The 25,327-nt window shown below is 37.8% G+C and overlaps 1 protein-coding gene across 10 annotated transcripts in view; it reads left to right on the top strand.

Annotated features, from left to right (window-relative positions):
• IMMP2L (inner mitochondrial membrane peptidase subunit 2) overlaps window positions 1-25,327 on the top strand; it is an 882,864-nt gene that overhangs the window by 19,726 nt on the left and 837,811 nt on the right. For 9 of the 10 annotated variants that reach the window (XM_019418102.2, XM_053898369.1, XM_019418100.2 and 6 more), the window contains one exon: window positions 20,135-20,271. In XM_019418102.2, the coding sequence (XP_019273647.1) occupies window positions 20,137-20,271 (135 nt within the window). In that variant the 5' untranslated portion in view covers window positions 20,135-20,136. Of the gene's footprint in view, window positions 1-18,433; window positions 18,550-20,134; window positions 20,272-25,327 lie in introns of those variants that run through there. The other variant, XM_019418104.2, reaches the window with a different exon arrangement.

Genomic DNA, 25,327 nt, shown 5'->3' with positions numbered 1-25,327 from the left:
ACCGTTCGTCAGTCTGAGCCCTACGTGGGGCTCTGTGCTGGCAGCTCAGAGCCTGGAGCCTGCTTCAGATTCTGTCACTGTCTGTCTCTGCCCCTCCCCCACTCACACCCTGTCTTTTTTTAAAAGTAAATATTAAAAAAAAAAAAAAAATTAAAGGGGTGCCTGGGTGGGTGTGTTATCTTGTGGCTCAGTCGGTTAAGCGTCCAACTTTGGCTCAGGTCATGATCTCCCAGTTTGTGAGTTCGAGCCCTGTGTTGTCCTCTGTGCTGACAGCTCAGAGCCTGAAGCCTGCTTCGGATTCTGTGTCTCCCTCTGTCTCTGTCCCTTCCTCACTCACACTCTGTCTCTGCCTCAAAAATAAATAAACGTTGGGGGCGCCTGGGTGGCTCAGTTGGTTAAGTGTCCGATTTCAGCTCAGGTCATGATCTCGCAGTCCATGAGTTCAAGCCCCGTGTCAGGCTCTATGCTGACAGCTCAGAGCCTGGAGCCTGCTTTGGATTCTGTGTCTTCCTCTCTCTCTCTCTGCCCCTTACCCGCTGGCACTCACTCTCTTTCTCTCTCTCAAAAATAAATAAACATTAAAGAAAATTTAAAAAAATACATAAACGTTAAAAAAATAAAAAAAATAAAATTAAGCAGACAGTCAAGACACACTTGCTTAGCGCTTGCAAATGCTTCACAAAATTCTAAGACTTTTAGGAGAGAGGAGTAAGCCATGGTACTTACTCTTTAGGGGCTTTGAGCATAGATGGGGAGAATGGACATATCTATACAAAGATAACTAATAATACTGGGTGCCAAATGAGGGTGTGTCTAGTACATGTCAGAGGAGTTTGGGAGTGGAAGACAGTGCCGGGGCTTAGAGTTCTCATGTAAGGTTTCCCAGAAGAGATGAAAATTAGGTTGATTCCTTCTCAACTCAGTAGATCTTAGGAATAATTATATGTGTTCAATTGTAAAGATTTCGGATTCACCTAACTTAGGAAGTTACGGAGCTAGAAGTTGTTTTCAGATGTTTACCTGACTTGCAGTGGAATACCATTCCACAATTCCAGCAGTTGTGCAGAGGACGGCTGAAGGTTTCTGTTTTGAGACTCCCATTTCTGCTTATCACTGCTGAGTTCACCAGCAGGTCGAATTCTCCCTACTGGGGTGTTCCCATTGGTCTTCTGAATGTTGGGATATGGAGCCCCTTGGTTGCAGTTACCCTGTTCTCAATTTTTTTCTTTATTGGCCAAATAGTTAAAATTGCCACTTATGTGTGAGTTTGGTGAATTTTCTCATTTAAGGTGATCTTTTTACTAAGAGATTATTAAAGTGAGGTGGGGTATTCATGTAATATATATAAAACATAGCTGCAGCTGGCATTTCCAGTGGGCTTTTCTGTTGTTCAGTTATATTATTTTGGTGTTCTTTGTTATGAATCATTAACTTGAAGATTGGTACACAAATAATGCCATTAAACATTATAAGATAAATAATCTTATTGCTGCATCAGAGAATAAATACACTTCCCCAAACCCATGTTGTTTTTACTCTACCTGGATATCTGCATTCCAATGATATTTCTCATTTTATCACAAATAAGGGCCTATAAACCCGACAGAGGTGAATTTAAACAAGAAATATGAAAAATGTTAGTGCTCTAATTATATAGTTTGAGCCTTAGTCCACCTCTAATCCTTTAAGTTGGTGGTTTTTAACCTTTTTTTTCTTCTTATTTTTTAATGTAGTGAACCCTTCAAAGAAAATCTTTTTTGGAATTCTATTATTAAAAAAACCAAACAGATAGAAGCAGAGTAACTATGACTAAAGAAGGGAATCGGAGCTCAGAGTTTTGGTCACTTTGTGTTTGCTCCCTTTGGCCCTCATGCCTCTAGGGAATCCTTAAGGACACCATGGAGCTTGGGATAAAAACATTGCTTTTAAGGAAAAACAAGCTAAAAACTTCCTCAAAGTAAGCTTTTAACTGGAAAAATAATGTTGATGTCCTATAGTTGAATTTGGTTGTGAAAAATTACTTGATCCTTCTTACCCACCTTTACTGCCTTTAGCCATGAGTGTTGTGCTATGATTTCTGGAAGAAAAAAATACCAAAAAAATCCACCTCTTGAAGTTCAGTGTACATAAACATACACATACATAAATATACATAATTTAAAAAGAAATACTTCCTCAATAAATATCTTCCAACTGCCAAGTAAAGCTATCAGATGAGAGAGAGGGTAGTCAGACACATGAACATATTTCCCCATGCACACAGACACAACACACACACACACCTAATTTGTTACAAGTGGTTAGGTAATGCCTTTCCCTTCATCCATGCCTCCACAACATCCATCATATTCTGAATACAAAGCAGATAGTCTACATGGATGGGAAATTATGAGGTTAGCTTACCAAAATAATTACTTAAAAATTGTTATTAATAATACATTATTGGAAATAATTTATTAATTTCTTCCATAAAACTGTATTGGCAATCAAACACTGAAGTTTGGCAGGGAACAAGAGTCCCTGCCCTCGAAGAACTCACAGCCAATTGGAAGTAAAGATGAGAAAGTCAAGTGTGATAAATGCTATAGCAGAGGAAGCATAGGATTTTGTGGGAATGTGTAGAGGAGCAATTAATTCAGACCTGGAGAGCCAGGGGGGACTTCCTGGTGGGGTGATATCTCAGCAGACTGAAGGATGAATAAGAGTTGGCTGAGACGGGGTACCTGGTTGGCTTAGTTGGTAGAGCATGCAACTCTTGATCTCAGGATTGTGAGTTCAAGCCCCACATTGGGCGTAGAGCTTACTTTAAAAAAAAAAAAAAAGAGTTTCCAAGAAAAAAAGGTGGGAAGAGTAATGAAGACAGAGGGGAATATACATAAGGGCCCAGCAACAAGTAAAAGCATGATGCATTCTAGAACTTGCATGTAGCTGGGTTTGGCAAGGGCATGATGTGCTAATGAAAGATAAGTTGTATGCTAAATCTAAGGAGCTTGATATTGTGCTACAGGAAATGGAGAGTTATTGAAGGATTTCAAGCAGGTGGAAGTTGTGGTTTGTATTTTTTTTTTTAGTACATGGCACTTGGCTAACTACCACGTTGACCTTGGGGCAGTCATTCTCTGAGAGTAGAAGGACCAGAAATTATCGAATACTGTATAGTTTGTCTTTCTATTATATCCCCAGTTGCCTATCTTTTCTATAAAACCTATCTTTCTTCATTTTACTTTTATGGCCCTTGTCACCTTATCACGAGGCCAGATTAATTCAAAAGAACAATGTTTAATGTTCAATATGTATATAGATACACAGGTATATCTTCATTCTTTCAGTATAGAAACTGTATGATGCCCTGCACGTAGCAGGTACTCAAATGTTTATTGACATAAAAGGAGTAAATACTAAAGGAAGAAATGCTAGCTCAATTCTCTCTCTCTCTCTCTCTCTCTCTTTTTTTTTTTGTGATCATTTCTCTGCTCAGTGCGTTTTAGGCTTAGATAATTTCAACATCAGCTGTTTCTTGGCAAACCCCAGGGGTCTGACCATTTTATACTAGAACTAATGATAATAAGGTATGCATTTAAAATAGTTCAAATTCACAACTTTGTATTTTACCACTGGATCTCAAACTCACAGAACAGCTGGATATGCAGATATAAAATCGAAAAATAGTCGAAAGCTTTATTTACTTCGCTCAGTTATTATACTTTGAAAATTATATAGATGGATAATTTATGAACTGAAGAAAAATTTTTGAACCTTCAAGGGAGCTAACTTAATTTCTAACATATATCTGAGAATGATCCCAAAGGAAACTTATTTTAAAATAATATTTTGTAAACTTTAAAAAAATGCATTTTATTAAACTTAACAGTTTATAAAATACTTTCATGAGATTACTTATACTAAAATTAAATTTGCATTACTTAACTTACCTTTTGAGGCTAAATACTCCGTTCTTTTTTTTTTTGTTTGTTTTAAAATTTTTTAATGTTTAATTATTTTTGAGAGAGAGAGAGAGAGAGAGAGAGAGAGAGCGAGCAAGCCAGCAGGGGAAGGGCAGAGAGAGGGCGACACAAAATCCAAAGCAGGCTCCAGGCTCCAAGCTGTCAGCACAGATGTGGGGCTTGAACTCATGGACCGCGAGATCATGACCTGAGCTGAAGTCAGACACTTGACTAACTGAGCCACCCAGGTGCCCCAATACCCAATTTCATAAAATAAGCAAATCTCAAGGTACTTTTTCATAGTTTATAATTATTACTGACCTTAATTATTTAGTGACCAGATTTTCCCATATTTAGTGCAGGAACACCTTCAAGCAGGCCCCTGCGACCTTTTATGTTCTTCTATCACTTTTCTGAGCATCTCTTTACTTAGAGGTGTAACAAAATGTTCCAGGTTCATCTTATACCTTCCCAGGTCCAGCCCTGGAATCAATTTTTTCTCTGAAGAGCTTTTAGTGAAGAATAGTATTAGAACCTAAGATCCAGATACTAGAAGTTCTTGTTACTACTGGGGTAACAAGATACTGGGGTATCTTTGCTTTTAGGTCTCTAGAGGGTTTTTTCTTCACTTTCCCCTGTGTCTCCCCTTTTCCACAGAGCACCATGGTTTCCAACTAATACTTTTATTCTTTTGGTCAAGGCTACAATGTATCTAATATAGTTTCAGAGCTGCTTCCCTCATTTTTTGCATTTCTTCTTCCCTCCATCCCAACTGAGGGTATTTAATTGAATACTCTGTTCAGAAGTTAATGGGATTAGGGACACCTGGGTGGCTCAGCCAGTTAAGCACCCGGCTCTTGGTTTCAGCTCAGGTCATGATGGCACTGTTTGTAGGGTAGAGCCCCGTCTTGGGCTTTGTGCAGTGTGGAGTCTGCTTGGGATTCTCTCTTTCCTTCTCTCTCTCTGCCCCTCCCCCATGCTCACTCTTTATCTCTCAAAAATAAATAAACATTAAAAAAAAATTAATGGGATCAAAAGAGAGTGGAAGGAAACTTTTGGAGGTGTCCCATATGTTTATGGAATATGTTGTGGTGATGGTTTCACTGGTATATACTTATTTCCAAACTTATCAAAGTGTATCCATTATATATGTACAACTTTTTGTATGTCGATTATACTGCAATAAAGTAGTATTTCCTTAAAAAAGGAAAGATGATGGGTGAATTGCCATGATGGGCAGTGCAGAGTCAGTATGAACTGTCCACCTCTGGAATTCTTTTATATGAGAAAGAAAGAAATCTCTTTCCTGTTTATACAAACTAAAAAAAAAAAAAAAAATGTTGATTGGATCACTGCCTTTTCCACAGTTGATGCCTGTTTAATTCTCTGTCTTGTTTAGATTTTTTAAGTGGATAGTGGGGCAAAGACCGTTTCTTTTTTGTTAGATATGTAACATGAAATAAAAATGTATGGAGTAAATCACAAATACTGAAATGGTTTTGCCCTGTGTTTCATATCTTTCATTAGAAACCATGGCTGAAGCGATACGAAGTTTAAAGTTTTCTTTCTCTTTCTGTTTTTACTTATGGAATGTTTCTCTACCTCTTTGCATTTTACTCAGAATAGCATAGGCATTTCTCTATTAATGCCATGTTTGCATTCCTGAAAAATCTTTAATTCTACAAAGTCATGTGCTATGAGTGATAGGGCTTACAGGGAATAGAGCATTAGGAACAGATGAGAACAGATCATTTGAGACCAGTGGAATGTCGTACACAGAATAACACACACAAAATGGCCAAATCTCAACTGGCATTTATACCCAGTGTCACAGTTCATCTTAGGCAGTCTTAAACCCTGGTTTTCCTCCTGACAGTTGTGTCTTCATAGTCCCACTTCTCCCAGAGACTAATTTCGCCAAGGTTAAAAAGGGTGTTGACTTACGAGTTTTACGTTATTCTGAACACAGTGGAAAATATTGTGCCTTTCTTCATCGGCACCCTCAGCTTCCTCAAGTAGCTTAACATAGACGTAGACAAGTGGAAGCCTTGAAGCTGCCGAATGGAACTTTCCCATTAAGTGTGAGGAAACTCGCTCCTGCTGGAGCCAACACAACTGACGTCATTTTCCTGCACATGAGCTAATTCGCATTAAAGAAATCTCTGTGGTAGCGGGAAAGACTACTCTTAATTTGCTTTAGTTTGCAAAGGAAATATGTACCCACTATTGAAAATTCAGAGAATATGGAAAATTACACAGAAGAAAGCAAAAATTCCTTGACTGCCTATAAACACTGCTGTCATCATTTTGGCTCATATTCTTCCTCACCTGACCTCTTTCGATAATTATGATGATGATAATAATAGTCTATGTGTGTATAAAATTTCAAATGAGTTCCCATTATACTTAGAGTTTTCCAACTCCATATGTCAAGCAGTATAGGTACACAATATCCTTTTTAATCATTACAAATGATTCTACTTGATGCGTGTCAGTCTGTTGTTTATGTATCCATAGACCCTTTTATAGATTGTTTTCAGGTTATTAGAGAAAGGATTAGAAAATCCTTGATCCTGTCTTCACACCTTAGAATTGGCGCCTCTGCACAGAAGGTGTGTTCATGTAACATGTTGGCACATTTTGCCATGTTACCTTCAAGAAAGGTTTCACCCATTTATAGCACCAGGAGAGCATGAGATGTGGTATTTTTCCACCCTGGGTGCTTTTTGTTTTCTAAATCTTTGCCAGTTTGATAGGTTAAAAAGGTGGTTTTTATTTGTCTTTTGTTGTTAGTGTGGTTAAACACCTTTTTATATCTCTGTAAACTATCCATATTTGCTTTCAATGAAATGCCTTTCACGTATTTTGCCCACTTTTCACTCAGAACATTTGTTTTTTCCCCTATAATTTATAAGAATTACATAATTTTCAAGATATGAAGCTTTGAGGATTAATATATATTGCAGCTTTTTATATCAGGCTGATTATCTTTTAACCTTATTTGTGATATGTGTTGATTTTTATGTAGTCAGACCCATCAGTAATTTTCTTTTATGTTTTCTGGGCTTTATTAAATGTTTGAAATGCCTCTTCCTACCCCTAAAAGACTGTTTGCCTTTATTTTATTTTATTTTATTTTATTTTATATACATAACATATATATTTTTATTATATATATATAATAGAAGAAAAAACATATATATATTTTTATTTTTATTTTAGAGAGAGAGAGTGTGCAAGCAGGGGTGAGGGGCAGAGGGGGAGAGAGAGAGAGAGAGAGAGAGAGAGAGAGAGAGAGAGAGAATCCCAAGCAGTTTCCATGCTCAGTATGGAGCCTGACGAGGAGCTGTATCTCATGACCCTGGGATCATGACCTGAGTTGAAATCAAGAGTTGGACACTCAACCAACTGAGCCACCTGGGCACCCCAGTTTTGTGTTTATATTTTTATTTTTTATATTTAATTTTTGAATTGTGTGAGATTTATTTTTCTATAATGAGTTAAGTAAATATCCACCTTTGATTTTTCCCCCCTTACAAATTGTACAAATTGTAGTTATTTCAGCAACCTTTGTTAATTCAAGTCCCTTCTTCTCAATGTTAATATCTTTATCATATAAGTTTGTGTCTTTGGATCTATTTCTGGGTCTACTATTTTATTAGGTATTTCTGCAAAACAAATTACTCCAAAACTTAGCAGCTTAAAACATGTATTCTCTTACAGTTTCTATGGGTCTGTAATTTAGGGGCAGCTCAGCTCTGCACTTCTGATTCAGGATCTGTCTTCTGGTTGAAGTTAAGATTTCAACCCAAGCCACAGTCATCTGAGGGCTTACCTGACACAGGAGAATCAGCCTTGCAGTTGGCTTACTCACAGGGCTGGCCATGGTAATGCTGGCTACTGGGGAGAGGGAAGCCTCAATTCCTTTCCAAGTGGGCCTCTACTGTGGCTGGCTGTTTTTTGTTTTTTGTTTTTTTGTTTTTTTTTAATTTTTTAACATTTTATTTTATTTTTTAAGAGATAGAGACGGGCAAAGCATGAGTGGGGGAGAGACAGAGAGAGAGGGAGACACAGAATCACAGAATCAGAAGCAGGCTCCAGGCTGTCAGCACAGAGCCTGATGCGGGGCTTGAACTCATGAACTGCGAGATCATGACCTGAGCCGAAGTCGGACAGTCAACCGACTGAGCCACCCAGATGCCCCAATGTGGCTGGCTGTTCTTATGACATGGTGTTGGCTTGCCTACAAGTAGTGAATAGGAGAGAGAGCTACAAGGGAGTTATCCTTTTCATGACTCACATATCACGTAGCATCATTTATACCACCTTCTCTTTGCTAGAAGCTGGTCACTAAATCCCGCCCACCCTTATGAAGATGGGAATTAGGCTCATCATTTTGAAAGGACTGTCAAGGAATTTGCAGAAGCATTTTTAAACCACCATGTCTCCTTTTTGTTCCATTTATATATTTAACTCTTTCTGCACTAGTATCATACCATTTTAAGAGTCTTCTGTCAAACTGATGGAATGTCACATAAAGCTATGCCTACATTATTTGACAGACCATTGACTCTTACTGGTCAAGCGTCTAAAAATAGATATACAAAATAATATAATAATCTGGTGACATTTTAAGTTGCCTTATCTTCCCAACTTCTCATTCTTTTTTAGAATTATGTAGTAGGGATCATCATATTTCATTGAAGGTACCTGCTTACAGCATTTTTGAAAAACTGTTTTACGTTATTTCATACTGCTGTGAGTAATTTTAAATGCTTTGCTTGGCAGATATGTCATAGCTTCAGGGCATTGCATGTTGATGCAATGTCACAGGTATTTTAAACACAATCTTCTAATATACTGGCAAGTAGGTAAACTCAAAATAAGGGATTTATGTGTGGGGTGCAATCTAAGTAACATCCTAGTTCCATATGCTGTATACTCACCAGGGACTCATTATGATCCCTGGACTTTCTGTGAAGCAGACACTTGAGTCCAGAAAGTGCTGTGCTCCATCTGCCTTAGTCTCCAGGCTGCACAGGATGAGCCTCTTTGTACTCTGACCTCTTGACTGCTATTTTTTTTTTTTTTAACTTAACGCTGCCAGAGAGGCCGTCATTGCCATTACAACAAGTGTGCGCCCCCACCCCCTACACTTGCACTTGTAAATTTAAAGAACCATAGCTCCTTATTCCAAAGACATCAGTTATTGTTGCTTTTACCTTAAATTGCGTACATCTTCTCGTCTGGCTTGCATCTTTGTCCAGCACCGAGCCCGCACTGCTCTTGTTGGAGCTCCCTGCAGACATGCAGCTGCCGTAGATGGGCTGTGGGCAGCCTTCCAAAACTCCCCACCATCCTTTGGACAGGTTTTATTTTTGACAGACTAATCAGAGCTTTAATGTGCTTCCTTGCTGGGGGAGCCTGTGTTTCTAATTTTTATCTTTACCATTCTGTAAAGAGTAATAACATTGCCTGGGCTGGCCATAAGTTTCCTGGTTACACTGTATTTTCCAGTTCCACTTTTCTTGTGACCTTGCTTTCCCATCTTTGGGAAAAGATCCCTTTAGGGTCTGTTGGCTTTGATTATTTTGAGAAGCCTTTTTACTTCCTATTTACAACCGTGATTAAAGGAAAAGCCATGTTTTTTCTCCTTATCTCTTAATGTGAATTTGAGGTGATGTTTATATTCACTTACAGGCATTTGTAGTCTGGTGAAGAAAGCAGTGTATTTGAGGCATAAAGAATAGGGATCAAGATAGGATTTTCATGATTCCTGAAATCATGTTCTTTTAAAAAGTTGCTCACTCTGGGGTGTCTTGGTGGCTTAGTTAGTTGATTATGGCTCAGGTCATGATCTCACAGTTCGTATCTCACAGTTTGTGAGTTTGAGCCCCACATTGGGTTCTGTGCTGACAGCAGGAGCCTGCTTGGGATTCTCTCTATTCCTTTCTCTTCCCCCCCCCCCCCCCCCCCCGCCACTCACACATGCCTTCTCTCTCAAAAAAACAAACAAAAATGTTGCTTATTCCACGAACTGTCAAACCCATTAGAGACCCTGTATCACATAAAAATAGGGCAGAAATAGGGTTAGTGTCAACACTAACTAAGAGAAATGAATATGAAGTATTAGAGAGTGGGCCAGAATCTGAGAAAGCAAGGTAGGTAAGGAACAGCAAAGCTGATACCTCAGATAATTGTGCTACAGGAATTGTGTGTCACATGATGTTTTCAGGGACATTTTAACTTTCCAATATTCTTATTTATTTTGTGCCCTTCTTTTTTTTAGGTTCTCAATGTTATATTCTCTTTATTTCCCCTGTCTCGCTCTTATTTCTTAGTTTTGATTTTTTGAAGAGTTTTGAGATTTTTTTTGAGAAGGATGTTTTTTCCTTTAATGGGCTATCTTAATTGTTTACTAAAATTTTTTTTAATGTTTATTTATTTTTGAGACAGAGAGAGCATGAGCAGGGGAGGGGCAGAGAGAGAGGGAGACACAGAATCTGAAGCAGGCTCCAGGCTCTGAGCTGTCAGCACAGAGCCTGTGATATGGGGCTCGAACTCACGAACTGTGAGATCATGACCTGAGCTGAAGTCATATGCTTAATTGACTGAGCCACCTAGGCACCCTGCTATCTTAATTTTTTAAAAGCCAATTTTGCACACAGCAGAATGCTAACTAATGTGGTATTTTAAAAAAGCTATGCAGTAAGTGTTCTGATACTAGAGATGTGTTCTTTTGCCAATTCAAAATGTTACTGTTTCAAGAATAAATAGGGTTATGGTGAATAGCCCAATATTGTCTAATTCCTTTTTTGGGTTGTAGATGAGTACCTGGTCTGTTTCATTTACACATATATTTAAGTGGTCACATTGTTAGCTTAAAATCCATATTGCCTTTAGCTTTTACTTAAAGATAACAGTTATGCTTTTCTATTAAACTAAAAAAAAAATAGGGACGCTGGGGTAACTCAGTTGGTTGAATGTCAGACTTCGACTCAGATGGTGATCTTGTGGTATGTGGGTTTGAGCCTGGCATGGGGCTCTCTACTGTCAGGGCGGAGCCTGCTTCAGACCCTCTGTCCACCTCTCTGCACCTCCCCCACTCACTCACTCTATCTCTCTCTCTCAAAAATAAATTAACATTAAAAAAAATAGAGTGCTGGGGCACCTGGGTGGCTCAGTCCCTTAAGCTCCCAACTTCAGCTCAGGTCACAATGTCATGCTTTGTGAGTTCGAGCCCTACATTAGGCTGTCAGCACAGAGTCCGCTTTGGATCCTGTCTCCCTCTCACTCTGCCCCTACCCCTCTCGCGTGCTGTCTCCCTCTCTCAAAAAATTAATGAACATTAAAAAATTTTAAAAAAAAAGAGTGCTGTGTTGACACCCAAATTTTGTGAATATTAGAGTTAAAGCTTACGAAGCTTCTCCTTGCTAATTGTTATCATTTAGTAGAATTTTTCTCACTCTATGGAAAGCTATCCACTTGCCTGTTAATTTTTATGATAAACAATTTTTGCAGAATTTATGGCATTTTAATAACTGAAATTTGAGATTGGGCGTTAGTTGTAAGTGCAGTCAAATAGTGTCTATATGGAGTTAAAGGATAAGGATAATTTATAGGATTAGGGTCGACTGAGTCAGCTCTTAGGTCTAGTGTGGTATTATGGATTTTCTTTTATATGAGTTTCAAAATTATTGGAGTCATGAAGATATCCAAATTGCTAAGGGACAAAACAGAGCAAAATAAAAAAATAAGTATTAAAGTGAGTATCATTCTTTACTTCTCTTAACATATATCCTGTTTGTGGTCTGGCCAGCATTCTTACTATATCAGGCCCTTTGCTCTCAGAATTGTATTTTCCTATTGTCTGAGAAATTTACCTAATATAATTTATTTTTCTTTTATTTCCAATATTTAATGATAATTTTTAAATGTATAGAAAAGTTATAAGAATTTTTTAGTGAACATTCTTAAACCTACCTTCTACATTTAAATTCATTTTTTCTTCCCTTTTTTCTCGTGATTTTTTTTCTTGCAATTTCAGCTCTTTTTTTTTGTTTTCAATGTCTCTTATATAACTTACTCCTGTAGTCCAATTCTGGCATTAAGTTATATTTTTCCTTTATTCTGATTTTTAAAACTTAAATCACCTAAGACAGTGCTTCAGTGTTGGCACTCCATAATTCTTGTCAATTAGCCAGTATCAGTAAATATGGTAGTCCCTAACCAGTGAAATCCTAGAACATGATTAAGTTCAAAGCAGTAGAAAAGTATCACTCTGTTTAACAGGTATCCCATGACCTAGAAGATAGGCTTTCCTGATTTTATTGCATGCAATGGACATCCTTAAGTCTACTGTCCTCTTTTGATTTGTTATTACTAGTCCCTTTCTTTTGGCATGGCTAATGCTTTTACCTGAAGAAATAAATACCTTTTATTTGATGATCCAGCCATTGTTCTCTAATAAACATATTATGTACTCAGGTACTACTTTTATGGGGCTTTATTTTTTTTCTTCATACAAATGCTTACTTCAACAGAACAACACGTGCAAACATTTTGCACTTCCAAAACACCCTGCAAGTTTTCTCAGGTGAAAAAATTGTGGCTCAGCAAAGATGAAGTAATTTGTCCAAAGTCACGTGATCGAATCATGATTTGAACTGAGGTCAGTTAGATTCACAGGCCACCAACTTTATACTGCCTTTCCTCTTTGCTGATGCTGCCTCTGCGCGGAGCACTGCCCGCCAGAGGAAGGGCTCCTCTTCTGTGGCAGAAGGAAGAGTGAGCATAAATGCAGGACATTTGCAAATTGAAGTCCTTACCAAAAACCTGTAAGTTGCACCTCATAGTTGTTTTCTGGTGGTATTTTCTCTCTACACCAGTTGTAGTAGAACATACCCATGGAATTCATTTGCGTTTAAACATTCCTGACTTCAAATTAAGTGTGTCAGTTTTAATCTCTCTTCTCTTAGTATCTAGATGCTTATCAGTTTACCAATAGTGACTTACAATTATCTCCATCAAGAGGCAGTTTTAGGTCAAGACAGAGGACCATTACTATCTTCATTAGGCTACTAGTAGTGACTTTTTTTGGAGGGGGGGGTATCTTTGCCAGACATGGTTCACTTTATGTCTAATTCCATTACATTTATCCCCTTTATTATTTTTGGTTAGTTTTTTCTTTATTCTTTATTTTTTCTTGCCATTTTGTCCTTTCTGAGAATTTTTGAGTGAGAACTGCTAAGTCACACAGGTTAAAAGGTAAGGGAATTGACGCTGGAGTTCATATTATAAAGATTACCAATTGTCTATTTTATAATCTGTTTATTTGTAAAGTGAAAGGAGCAAGGTGGCCCTGAATTTTTTTAAATTGGTTTCCATAGATTACTTTTCCCAGATCTTCTTCTAGTACAAGCGAAAGTGTTCTAATTCATCAGTTACTGTTTTTCTCTTTCATTAGAATGTCAATCTAAATGTATCCAAATTCCTTCTGGTTTTGTACATGCTTAGGTTGTTTACAGAGTGAGGTTATTGGGAGCAGGAGCTCCTAGAGAGATCCATGGAGAAGGGTGGCCTGATCAAGGATGGTCATCTACTCATTTCTTGTCGTCTTGTAACAAATCGCCCTGGGAAGGAACTGAAAGGTGTGTCTTTTTACCTCTGGTATCTTAGCATCGTGTCTAGCAAAGGAGACAATTAATGTAGCAAGAATGAAAATGTAAGCTCCATGTGGCCAAGGACCACACCTACCTTGTTCTGCATTGTGTATTCATCCCTTATCACAGTTCCAGATGTGGAGTAGGTGAGCAGTAAATATATATTAAGTGAGTCAAGATTGGGTGTCAGATTTTCTTGGATTCCTGCTCTTACATTCTCTGATGGTTCATAGTTTATATAAAACTATAAAACTTTTATATAAAAGTTTGAGTTTATACATGAAATCTTGATTTGGTTATCCAAATGTGCAGGCTTATTACTATGACTGAAAGATTACATTTTCTATAAGATACTGCTTTGTAATTTATTATTTTCCCGTTACTTTCAAGCCTCCCACACAATTTTTAAATAGTTTTTGTAATTAGGATGACTTGAGGTGTATTTATCCACCTGGTTGCTATGGATGAGTGACTGGTGACTTTGTAGAGGCTAAAATATAAACAAGTTTAAGAATCATTGTAGATGAATTCATGCATGATGAAGCCATTATAAGTCATGAGAGGGAAGAGAGGCATTTATGCTGTAGGTCATTATGTGGTTGAGGTCAGCATCACCAAGAAACTTTCCCTTGTAGGTACTGTATAGCAGGTGGCAAATACGATTTCAACTGAATCTGAAAGCTTATTTAAAAATATTCTCAGTTCAGCAATGAACCAGGTGTGCCTACTACTTAAGCATTAATTTTCTCAGGAGCAATGTTTTGAACCTAAATGACTTGCATGGTCCCTAGAAGAATGAGGTTACTGATAAAAATTATTCCCTTTTTGCTGGGGATGATTTTAGTAGCATATTGTCATTGCTGAAAGGAAATGTTCTCAGAGGAAACAGATGCTGGGTGCTTATTAGTATGGAGGTTTTATTTTTTATTTATTTTTAACATTTATTTATTTTTGAGACAGAGAGAGACAGAGCATGAATGGGGGAAGGGCAGAGAGAGAGGGAGACACAGAACTGGAAGCAGGCTCCAGGCTCCGAGGTGTCAGCCCAGAGCCCGACGCGGGGCTCGAACTCACGGTCCGTGAGATCGTGACCTGAGCTGAAGTCGGACGCTCAACCGACTGAGCCACCCAGGTGCCCCAGTATGGAGGTTTTAAACATAGAAGGTGTGAACAAAAGACCAGGTCACTCCAATGATTCTTTGGCAATTTCTATAGAAAAAGAAATACATAAACTTTAACAAGAAATGTGAATGTGATAGAACTTTAAGCAATTTATTTGTACGACTTGCTAAGGAAATGTAATGTTTGTTTTACTTATGCATGGTTTCTTTAGTATTTTTGTGATGAAAGCTTAAAAAATTTGTTTCATGTTTATTCATTTTTGAGAGACAGAGAGACAGAGCGTGAGCAGGGAGGGGGAGAAAGGGAGACAGAGAATCTGAAGCTGGCTCCAGGCTCTGAGGTGTCAGCACAGAGCCTGACGTGGGGCTCGAACTCATGAACTGTGAGATCATGACCTGAGCTGAAGTCGGATGCTTAACTGACTGAGCCACCCAGACACCCCTGTGATAGAAGCTTTTAAAAGTGTTTGATTTTTATGTGGTACAGGTGCCCTTCCAATTGAGGTAGGATAGGACTGTACTGAGACTTTTCTTTTGAGCCTCTGAAAACAGGGACAACTTGTTTACAAGGTAGGTTTTTTTCCCCCCCCTGGGCTTGAGCAGAATCTGCACACCTTCAGATTGGCACTCTTCCCACATGCTCCTTGAGAGTCTCTCCGTAGAAAACTTCTGGGCTTGACTTTGTGGTGCAGGAGATGGTCGGCAGTGGAATTGTGAACACAAGAAGTGGAAGAGCAGTGGCTTCTGGTTCTTTACCTATAATGAAATGTTCTTTGACGTGATTGGCACTTGTTCCAGCTTCTTTGTTTCCTTTTGTAACCAGTTGTTTAATAAAAGCAAAGCCTTTTTTTCTTTTTAACGTTTAGAGTCTCACATGTTTAGAGCAATAACCTGAGTGACTTTTTACAATTTTATTTTAGTATTTGCTGAAATCCCAGAGAAACAATTGAACAACTTATAGAAACATGAGTGTTGGGCATAGAAAGGACCTTAGAAATTGAATCTAGCCTCTTTCTTTTTACAGATGAGGAAACTGAGGCCTGAAAGTGAGTTGGTGAGGCATACAGCTGGTGATAGGTCACCTCAAGGCCCCAGACCCTAATTACCATATTCCTTCCTGGCTGCCACAGTGACCAGACAGAGTAGCAGTTTATGGGAGAGTGATATTGGAAAAGAAGGGGAGGCTCAAAATTCTGGGGCTCCAATTCTGACACAATTGATGTTTCCTCCCCCCTCCCCCTTAATTTACATTATAAGCATGCAGGTTACCCTATCACTGGGGTAACTGTGAGATCATCGGATTTGAAAGTTTTCCCAGTCTCTATTCTGCACGTATCCCTGGTCATATAGTGAAGTTCCATGCATGCAGGACACAAGGAACCATAAAGAGAACACTTATATTTTCATTCTGTCATATGTTTGCTTTTTTAATTCTAAGAGCCACAGATGTATAGGAGTGTGCTTTTCTATCTACATTTGTCCTATCCTTTTCTTTTTTTCTTTTTTCTTTTTTCTTTTTTTGAGTCTAAATCCTCAAGCCTATTTAACCTGATCGTTAAAGTATATTTTTGCTTTATATTTAAGCAAGCATAAGCTTATGTGTTTAAGTCCAGTTTGTTAATTACTTAAAATAGTCAAGGAGTCAAGTTGTTTGTAATATGGATTGTCAGCATTTTTTTTTCTTGTTTGAACCTAGTGCTTACTCTGGGTGAGTAGGAAGGTAAGACTGTCTAAGGCTTTTCAAACTCTCAAGAAGTTTTCCCAAGCATGCAATATTTCAGTATAGCCTGTTTTGGCTACATAAAAGAGCTGCAGTCAGTTAAATATGTTGATTGCTGCCTAAATAGGAAGAATCTTACTTGGTGTTTTTATTCTCCTTAGGGCAGCATAGAGAGTGGACTGAGAAAGGGTGGGTTATTTATCAGGATGGGAAATAGATGAGGACTGGCATCATCCCATACTATCTATGTACTAAAGTGACTTCATAGCACCATCTTTATTTTTTAAATGTTAGAAACCAGTGAAAGTTCAAAGAAGAAAATAGTTATCATCTACATTTCCAGCATCTAGAATGAACCGCTTAGCATTTTGATAAACCTCCTTTTTCCATTTCTCTCTATAGTTTACTAATTATACATGTGACATATGGGTGGTTATTAAACAATGAACACAATGATGCAAATAATATTCTAGTTTAGGGGCGCCTGGCTGGCTCAGTCGGTTAAGCGTCCGACTTCGGCTCAGGTCACGATCTCGCGGTCCGTGAGTTCGAGCCCCGCGTCAGGCTCTGTGCTGACAGCTCAGAGCCTGGAGCCTGTGTCAGATTCTGTGTCTCCCTCTCTCTCTGCCCCTCCCCTGTTCATGCTCTGTCTCTCTCTGTCTCAAAAATAAAAAAATAAACGTTAAAAAAAATTAAAAATAAAAAATAAAAAAAGAAAAAAATATTCTAGTTTAAATACTTTTATATGCAGATACAAATTTACATAGAAAATATAAAGTATGTTTGTGAGAGTTTTTAAATGATATTATATTGTATGCCCAGCCATCTTTATATTCTCTACACTTAGCATTGGTGTTTAGCAGACAATAACTAAATGTTTACTAAAGTGAAAATTAAAACAGGAAATAAATTGTACACATACTTTATCCAAAATGAACTTCATTTAGTTTCTTAAACAGCTATATTTTACTTTGCTCCTACACCTTCACACATGCTACCCCATGTGCTTGAAATGCCCAGGTCTCACCTCAAATGCTGTTTCCTTTGCGAGACCTTTGCTGATCATTTGCTGATGGAGGGACTTCCTTGCTCCATATTCCCATGCTCCAGGGCATGGCCTTTTTCAATGCTTATTTCCATTTAAAATATTTGTTTAGGGGCATCTTCCCTGATACACTGTGACTCCTTGAGAGCAAGAATCATGTCTGCTTTTCCGCCTCTGTATCCTTAGCACCTAAGTTATGGCCTTGTGCTTAGTAGGACCGAATAAACGTTTGAGAAGTTGAATTATGAGCATGTTTTTACTACTTTGGAGTGCAATTCACAGGGATAACAAAATAACAGTGCTTTCATAGGTCCCTACTGCCTCTTGACACTTTCTTCTCTTCCCTCCCCTCCCCTCTCATTGCCCATCCATTTCTACTCCTGTCATTTTAACCTCCAAAATCTGTATCTTAAGTCTGATTATTACTATTATTATTTTAAGTAAGCTCTATGCCCGGTGTGAGGCTGGAACTCACAACCCCGAGATCAAGTCACATGCTCCACTGACTGAGCCCACAATGTGCCTCTAATTCCGTGTCTGTCGTGACCACTGTGGCCCAGCCTACCATCATCTCTTACCCAGGACCACTAGCATAATTTGGTCTCCCTGCATCTATCTTGTTCCATTCAATGAAATAGAACAGACTAAAATGATAGCCTATTACGTAGTAAGAATAAGAATTGTTTTGTGAAACTTTTCAGTTCTTATTTGCTGCATTTTGAGGGTATATGTGTAAGTTGTGTGTGTGTGTATGAGTGAGTGAGTACGCAGGTACTGAGTTGCTGTATAGATTGTATGTTCTTTCAAAACAGTTTGAAAGTCATTTTCCTATACTGATAATTCTGGAGAATTCTTTTGCTCTGTCATGATCATAAGACTATGTATTCCTCATTACCATGTGACCCTCTTTTGTGTCTTCAAAGGCAAAATTCCTTTAAAATAAAGTTGGAGGTGAAGTCTTTTGGATGAAGCTATTTGGAAATGATCCCTTAACTACAACAACTTGGGTGTCACATAGGCAGTGACACCCTTTCTTCATGTGTTCCTCATTTCAAGTGTAAGTTATATAGGTTATTGGGTAAAATCTTCAGATATGAGTACCTGGACCGAATTTAACACTGTCCTGGTGTATGCCTTTTTGGTATATGCTTGGTCTGAATTGCATTTCTGGATCCTTTTGAACCTGCTCTCAGAAGGACAGAAAGAAATCTCAGGTCATCTTGGAAGCAAACTGAGCTGTAGGCTAAACAAAGCCTTGTGATTGTGTTAGGGAACTTTAAAGTTATTCTGATCCAGCCGTACACTGCAAAGAAGGAGGGGTCCTGAGACATCTAGCTCACCACTCCTTTCTCCTCCTCCTTTAATATTGGGTAGCCCTTGTAGCTTGTCTAAGTAAGAACCATGGACAAAGTCATCATTTATCTTTCCCAACCATGAAGGTTCCTCATCTGTTGGTCTATGTTTGGCTCCATTTGGTCTGGTAGGGTAGCATATCTTGATCTCTCACTATTTTGTTTTTTATTGCATGAGACAGTTAAGGAATTGCTTATCCCTGGAAAATCTGAAAATTAGTCAAATGGATACAGGGTGAGTGTTGGTAATTATCTGTATTGAATTCACATGCTGGGTGAATTCACAAGGCTGGGTGAGAAGATACTTCAAGACTTTCTGTAAAGGCTTTTTTTTGTAGCAGTGCCTGTGGCCATGACTTGCCTGGATTGGGTGGTCTGTGTGGCCAGAGTGGAGGGAGCGTCAATGCAGGTAAAAACGAATGTGGCTTTGTTCTTTACAGCCCATGCTTCATGGTTTCTCATGTACAGCAGCAGGAATTCTGTATATTATTTCTATGATGGTACCTAAATCTTTCCCTTGATCTATCATAGATTTCATTGTCATATTATTTAGGATCAGTTTGGCTGCTATAACACAGACTCATAGCAGTGGTTTTTAATAGTTCAGATGTAAGCAGTGCAGCACACTTACAGTGCCTCCATGGTGCTGGGGACCTAAGACCTTTCTATTTTGTTGCTTTGCTCTCTTTAACTTGAGATGGCTACCCCTACTCCTACTACCACCTTGTTATCATGGTATTGTAAAAAGAGAAACAGGAAGGGGAGGGCATATTCCTTTTCAGGGCACAGTGTGGAAGTTTATCAGTTTTTTCATATGCCATTCATCAGATCTAGTCACATGGTCACTCTTAGCTGCAAGGGAGTCTGGGCATCCATTTGTCCCATTAAAACTTCTGTGACTGTTGAAGAGAACAGATGTCAGGGGTATAAGGAGCAGCTCCACCATAATAGTCAACAACCTGAAAGGATTTACTTTTTTAGAATGTTTATTTGTTTTCTAACTTACTGCTTTGTGAAGAGAAAATTTCCACTGAAGTCACCAAGTGGATTTCAAGTACAGAAAAAGAGTTAACCTGAGTTAGTGTATTTGCCTTTGGGATTTAAGTCAAATTTATTCCATAGCTAATAGGGATGGGTATGAAATATATTAAGAGATGAGGTTGCTTTTCCTTAACTCTTATTTTTCTTATGCTGGTTTTGTTTCTTTTCTTTCTTTTTCTTTTTCTTTTCTTTTTTTTTTTTTTACCATTTTTGAGGCTAATTTCATGCTTGTTTTCTTTGCATTTTTAGGTATGGCACAGTCAAAAGGCTGGGTGAGAAGATACTTCAAGGCTTTCTGTAAAGGCTTTTTTGTAGCGGTGCCTGTGGCCGTGACTTTCCTGGATCGGGTGGCCTGTGTGGCCAGAGTGGAGGGAGCGTCAATGCAGGTAAAAACGAATGTGGCTTCATTCTTTACAGCCCATGCTTCATGGTTTCTCATGTACAGCAGCAGGAATTCTGTATATTATTTCTATGCTGGTACCTAAAAAGTTTTAAAAATGCCTTGACCTGAAATTTAACTTTACTAATTTTTTTATAAGGTCTCTTATAAGGTTTATAAATAAAGGAGAGGTGAATAGAAATAATTATCAACTAGTTTTCTGTATCTATAGTTTTTTTAAAGTTTTTATTTTATTTTATGAATTGTAAGTAGAGATTCTAAAGAAGTTTTATTAAATGACACCATTTCCTATGGATATGGCCTAGGATTTTAAGATATTTTTATTATCCATATTTGAATCCACACTTAAATATCCTTTTAAGACCAGATTGTTAGTGTAGTTGCAGGATGGAGTTTGAATCAAATTCAGTTACTCTGTGTGTGTGTGTGTGTGTGTATGTGTGTGTAGTATATATACAATTATTATATATCTCAACGTTAGTGTGCATGTTGTGTGTATATATGTATACACACACCCCCTAAATATGTATATAAATATAAAATATGTACACATTATATATATACACATACACAAGTGTGCATATATAAATAAATATGTGTATGCATATATACGTGTGTGTGTATGTATGTATGTGTGTGTGTGTGTGTGTGTGTATATATATATATATATATATATATATATATATATGTACATACATACATACACTTTAGTAGATAGAAAAATCTAGAGTACTGGTCCCAGATATTCTGGGTGTGTTTTTTAAGCATGTTCCTGATTAAAAAGATTAAATGCAGTTTACATGGAAAGAATTTTTCAGTGGAGATTTCCAAAAGTTATAGGCAAATAGTCTTCTGGAATAACTTAGAGAAGACTTTGTTGTTCTAAAGTTGATGTCTAGAACCTAATTGTGTAAGCAAGTTTATGTAATTAAGAAGAATTTACATTTTGTAATATGATTTGTTTTCTTCTGTTATGAGCATCTATCAAGTTCATGCATTGTGCTAAATAGCTATGTAAAACAAGTAAAATGAATATATTAGCTTCTAAGAGCTTAACATTATACTTATTTTATTTTTTTCTTTTTGTTTTAGTGAAAACTAGTTAAGGACATAGGTATCAGCTTTGAGGAGTTAGAGTTTGCTTTTTTAAATGTAATTATTGTATTGAAAATCAGATCTTGTCCTGAGTTCTGGTAGTCATTGTTTTGTCATACAACCATTACTATCTTGAAATAGATTTTTCCAGAACACAAAGCCTTCTTACCTTGGATCTAATTATATTCCAGAGGATCATATGGCAACCATAGTATCCTAATCTTCGTGTTTTAGCCCAGAATATATCCACTGCACATCTATGCTCATGGCTTGTGCTGAGGACATTCAATAAAAAAAAAAATACAAGAAATTGACTGTATTAGGAAAAGACAAGGTTTATCAGTTATGAAGGCAGTGAAGAAAGTGTTAAATAGTGTCATTCTTAAATGCCAGTCTATTGACTGATACTAAGTTTGCTGCAGATACATTTCTTATAGTGCTCCCTACCCTATTCCCAAGAAGTCAGATTTGTTACCTTGTAGTTTGTTTGGTATGTTATGTAGAATTTCCTTGGCTGTTGATGACAGGAAAACAGCTTGAATTGAGTTGGATATCCAGGAGAATTTATTGGAAGGCTTATTATGTACCCAGGAGGAAGGCAGAAGTGTGGCAATCGTCAGGGACAACTGGAACCAGGGATTTGAATGCGGCAGGGTGCTCCGCCTTCTCTGTTTCTACCGTCTGCTTCTGTCTACATCTTGGCTTTGTTCTCTCAGACCGGCTTTCTTCACAATGCACGGCACATGGCTGCTGGCAGCTCTCATGCCTTAAGATGCCTGATTTCATCACCACCTGAGAGTGATTTCTCCTCCTGCCTTAATGTCACTTTGAAAACTCTTGGGAAAGGACTGTAATTTATTCGGTTTTGGTCACATGCTCTTATCTATACAAATATAGGTCACCTTTGTCCAGTGGGTTAAGGTGCCATGATTGGCTCTGCTTCAGACAGCTACACCCCCTAACCTGTGGCTAAGCTGAGTAAGAAAATGACAGTATGTATTTGAAGCACATTGTTCCACAGGCTTTCAGCTTTCAGGGTAAGGTAGTGGTGACATTACTCAGAAGAGAGGGTGTACTATTTTTACAATAAAAGAGGAAAGGATAATTTTGGAAGAGAATAAAGATGTATGTTTATTACAGTTGGGTCTGTATTTTAGTAATTTTAGACTACTTCTAAGTATAATAAATAATTTATTTATCATCTTAGTAGATAGTACTAACTCATAATTAAAATTATTTAGGAGCAGAAATTCTAGTAATGGGATATAGTGATTAATTAATTAAGCATTTTTGAAGACATCTTTGCTACTGTACAGCTTTGATGAACTGAACATGTTTACAGCATGGGATTCAGCAGAATTTTTGACAAAAAATTTGAAAAAATTCTTGTCTTCACTTTTCTCTAATGACACAAGTACTAAAATAGCTGGCAGGGTCTGTGGGCATCTCTGGAAGTCCCTGAGCATCCCACAGGGACTACACCTGCTTTTATTGACTCTGAGTCCTGAAAATTATATCTGGTGTTTGGCAGTTGGCTGATTTTTTGTGAAGGAAGGGAATTCTCTGGATGTGTGGTGATGTCTTCTTATACCAGCCTGAGAAGCATGAGAGGAAGGTAGTAAAAGCAAGAGGCAAGAAAGAAAAGAACTGTAGAGAAGAAGAGGAAAGAAAATAACTTAGATCGGTTGGGTAACAGATGACGATGGAGAAAATGAGACAGCTGGCACAATGAACGGGAGACAATGAACAGAGTGGCATAGATGACGAGTAATAAGGAGACTCAAGACAGAAATGTATTCCCCGGAAGGGGTTGATAGGCCCCTTTGTGAGACCTGCCTTGGAATTGTACCGTTGAATCCTGACACATTTCTGTGACATGTTTGTGTGTAGCACCATGAGATATGTCATTTAGCCATCCATTCTGTATTTCAGTATTCACTGAAGGAACCTTTGCCATTTTGAAGGAATTTGTGTTGGTGTCAGTTATCAGTCTTGAGCACCATTCATTGTGTTGTGCTTTAGAATATCTGTGCATTCAGGTGGAAAGATCGTATCTAGTCATTTCTGTTATTTCAAATATATGAATCATTTTGTGACTCAGGAGGTCATTTGAGATATGGACAGTAATGAAAAGCAGTGGTCACTTTGAGTTGGAATAGGGAGTCATTTATCAAATGGCTAGGAAGTGTGAGAAACACTATTTTAGGTGCTATAGTGGGGTGGCAAATCAGTACAGATTCTGTCTTCAGTGTACTTTTACTTTTGTAGAAGAGGTTCAGGGTTATTAATCCTGAATAATGGATATATTTTCAGACAAGAAGATAGCAAGCTGTAAGACATATTTGGCCAGTATCTAGTACATCCAGAAATGAAAACTCTTTTGGTTTAGTGTACTATTTTGGAAAATGGACCTTGGAAATTTTAATTCAGAACAGAGTGGTACCAGCAAATGATACCTTGAATCCCTTTATTGTTGGCCACTGTACTATTACTATGACAATAAACTACCTTAAGTGTTCAGTTGCTTACATTCAGATATTTATTTCTTGCTCATGGGCCAGTAGGTTGACTGTAGTCAGTCTAGATTATGGGTTTGGTTCAGTCTGCTTCATGTAGCTTTCATTGTGGGACCTACACTGAAGGAGCCATGGCTACTTGAGATAGGTTCTTCTCATGGGCGATAGATAGCAAGATATCAGAGGGTGAGTGGAAATACTCGGAACCTCTTAAAGCCTCAGATCAGAACTTCTACTCTTCTGTTTACATTCCATTGGTCAAAGTAAGTCACATGTCAAAACCGAAAGTCAGTGAAATTGGGGGGTCATGGCAAAGTGATGAGGGAAGGAAAAATAGTGAAGAAGTAAGTGTATCTACCATACCCCCTATGACTCTAGGGATACCTGGTTGACTTCAGACATCACCTAAAAAGTTGCTTTTTTACCTAGGGGTCTGCCTAGAATGATCTTAGTCTTTTTGAAATCCAAGACTGACAAAATTAGAATATATTGAAATTTTGAGTCACTGAATTCTGGGAATGGATTGATCCATTTTTGATATCTTTAGGTTGAAAATCACCTGGGGCTGATAGGACCATCACTTTAGAGTGGCTTTTGTTAAAGGTCACTCTGCAACTTGTAGACATGTTATTTAAGAAAATCCAAGGATTGAAAGATCGAATATCATTAAAGAGATATATAATACTAGTCTTATTAAATAAACACTGTTATAGCAACACTGGAAATTCACCTTGAGTAACAAATTTTGCATAAAAGCTGTTTTTTTAAATGGGTTTTAAGAATTCTGTTCACTTGGGATTTAATAAGAGAGGCTTGAGATTCAATAGGATTTCCTCTTACAAGAATCTTTACTTTTTAAACACTACTGAGTAGGTTAGGTTTTCCAATATTAATTTACAATTTATTAGGTGTCTGACTAGAAGGATAGAGGTGATCAAACGTGAGGACTCACAGCTTAGCTGAAGGTAAGTCATAAATGAAAATAAAGTTTTTAATGATATAATGACATAACTCAGTGGAAAATAGGATACAGTTTATGAAGCATTTGATTTTTTAAATAAAGTTGTATAAGTATATCCATTTTATTGGCTGAGATATACCTTTTGCAGTGCTCTGCACACAGGGAATGCTGGCAGAAATTATTCATACTGACCTATTCCCCTCTAGTGCACATGAATCACTTCTCCTGGTTGCTGAAAGGTTACTATGAAAGTGGATGCACTTTTTTTTTTTTTTTTAAGAAGCACCACATTACTCAACATTAATTTAACTCAGGAAATGAGGACTGATACTGCATACAGTTGAAACTACAGAGGGAATTTATGTTGGTGGAATGCAATTATTCAAATTAGAAGTTCAATCCCTTACTGAGGCTTTTAGAGTCAAAAAAGGTGCCCTAGGAATAGTTTAATGACCTCACACCAAAGTTTT

The sequence above is a fragment of the Panthera pardus genome, unplaced genomic scaffold, assembly GCF_024362965.1.
Source record: "Panthera pardus isolate Hobbes unplaced genomic scaffold, ASM2436296v1 HiC_scaffold_8, whole genome shotgun sequence".
In the NCBI taxonomy this organism is placed as follows: domain Eukaryota; kingdom Metazoa; phylum Chordata; class Mammalia; order Carnivora; family Felidae; genus Panthera; species Panthera pardus.
This window is presented reverse-complemented; position numbering and strand designations above follow the sequence as displayed.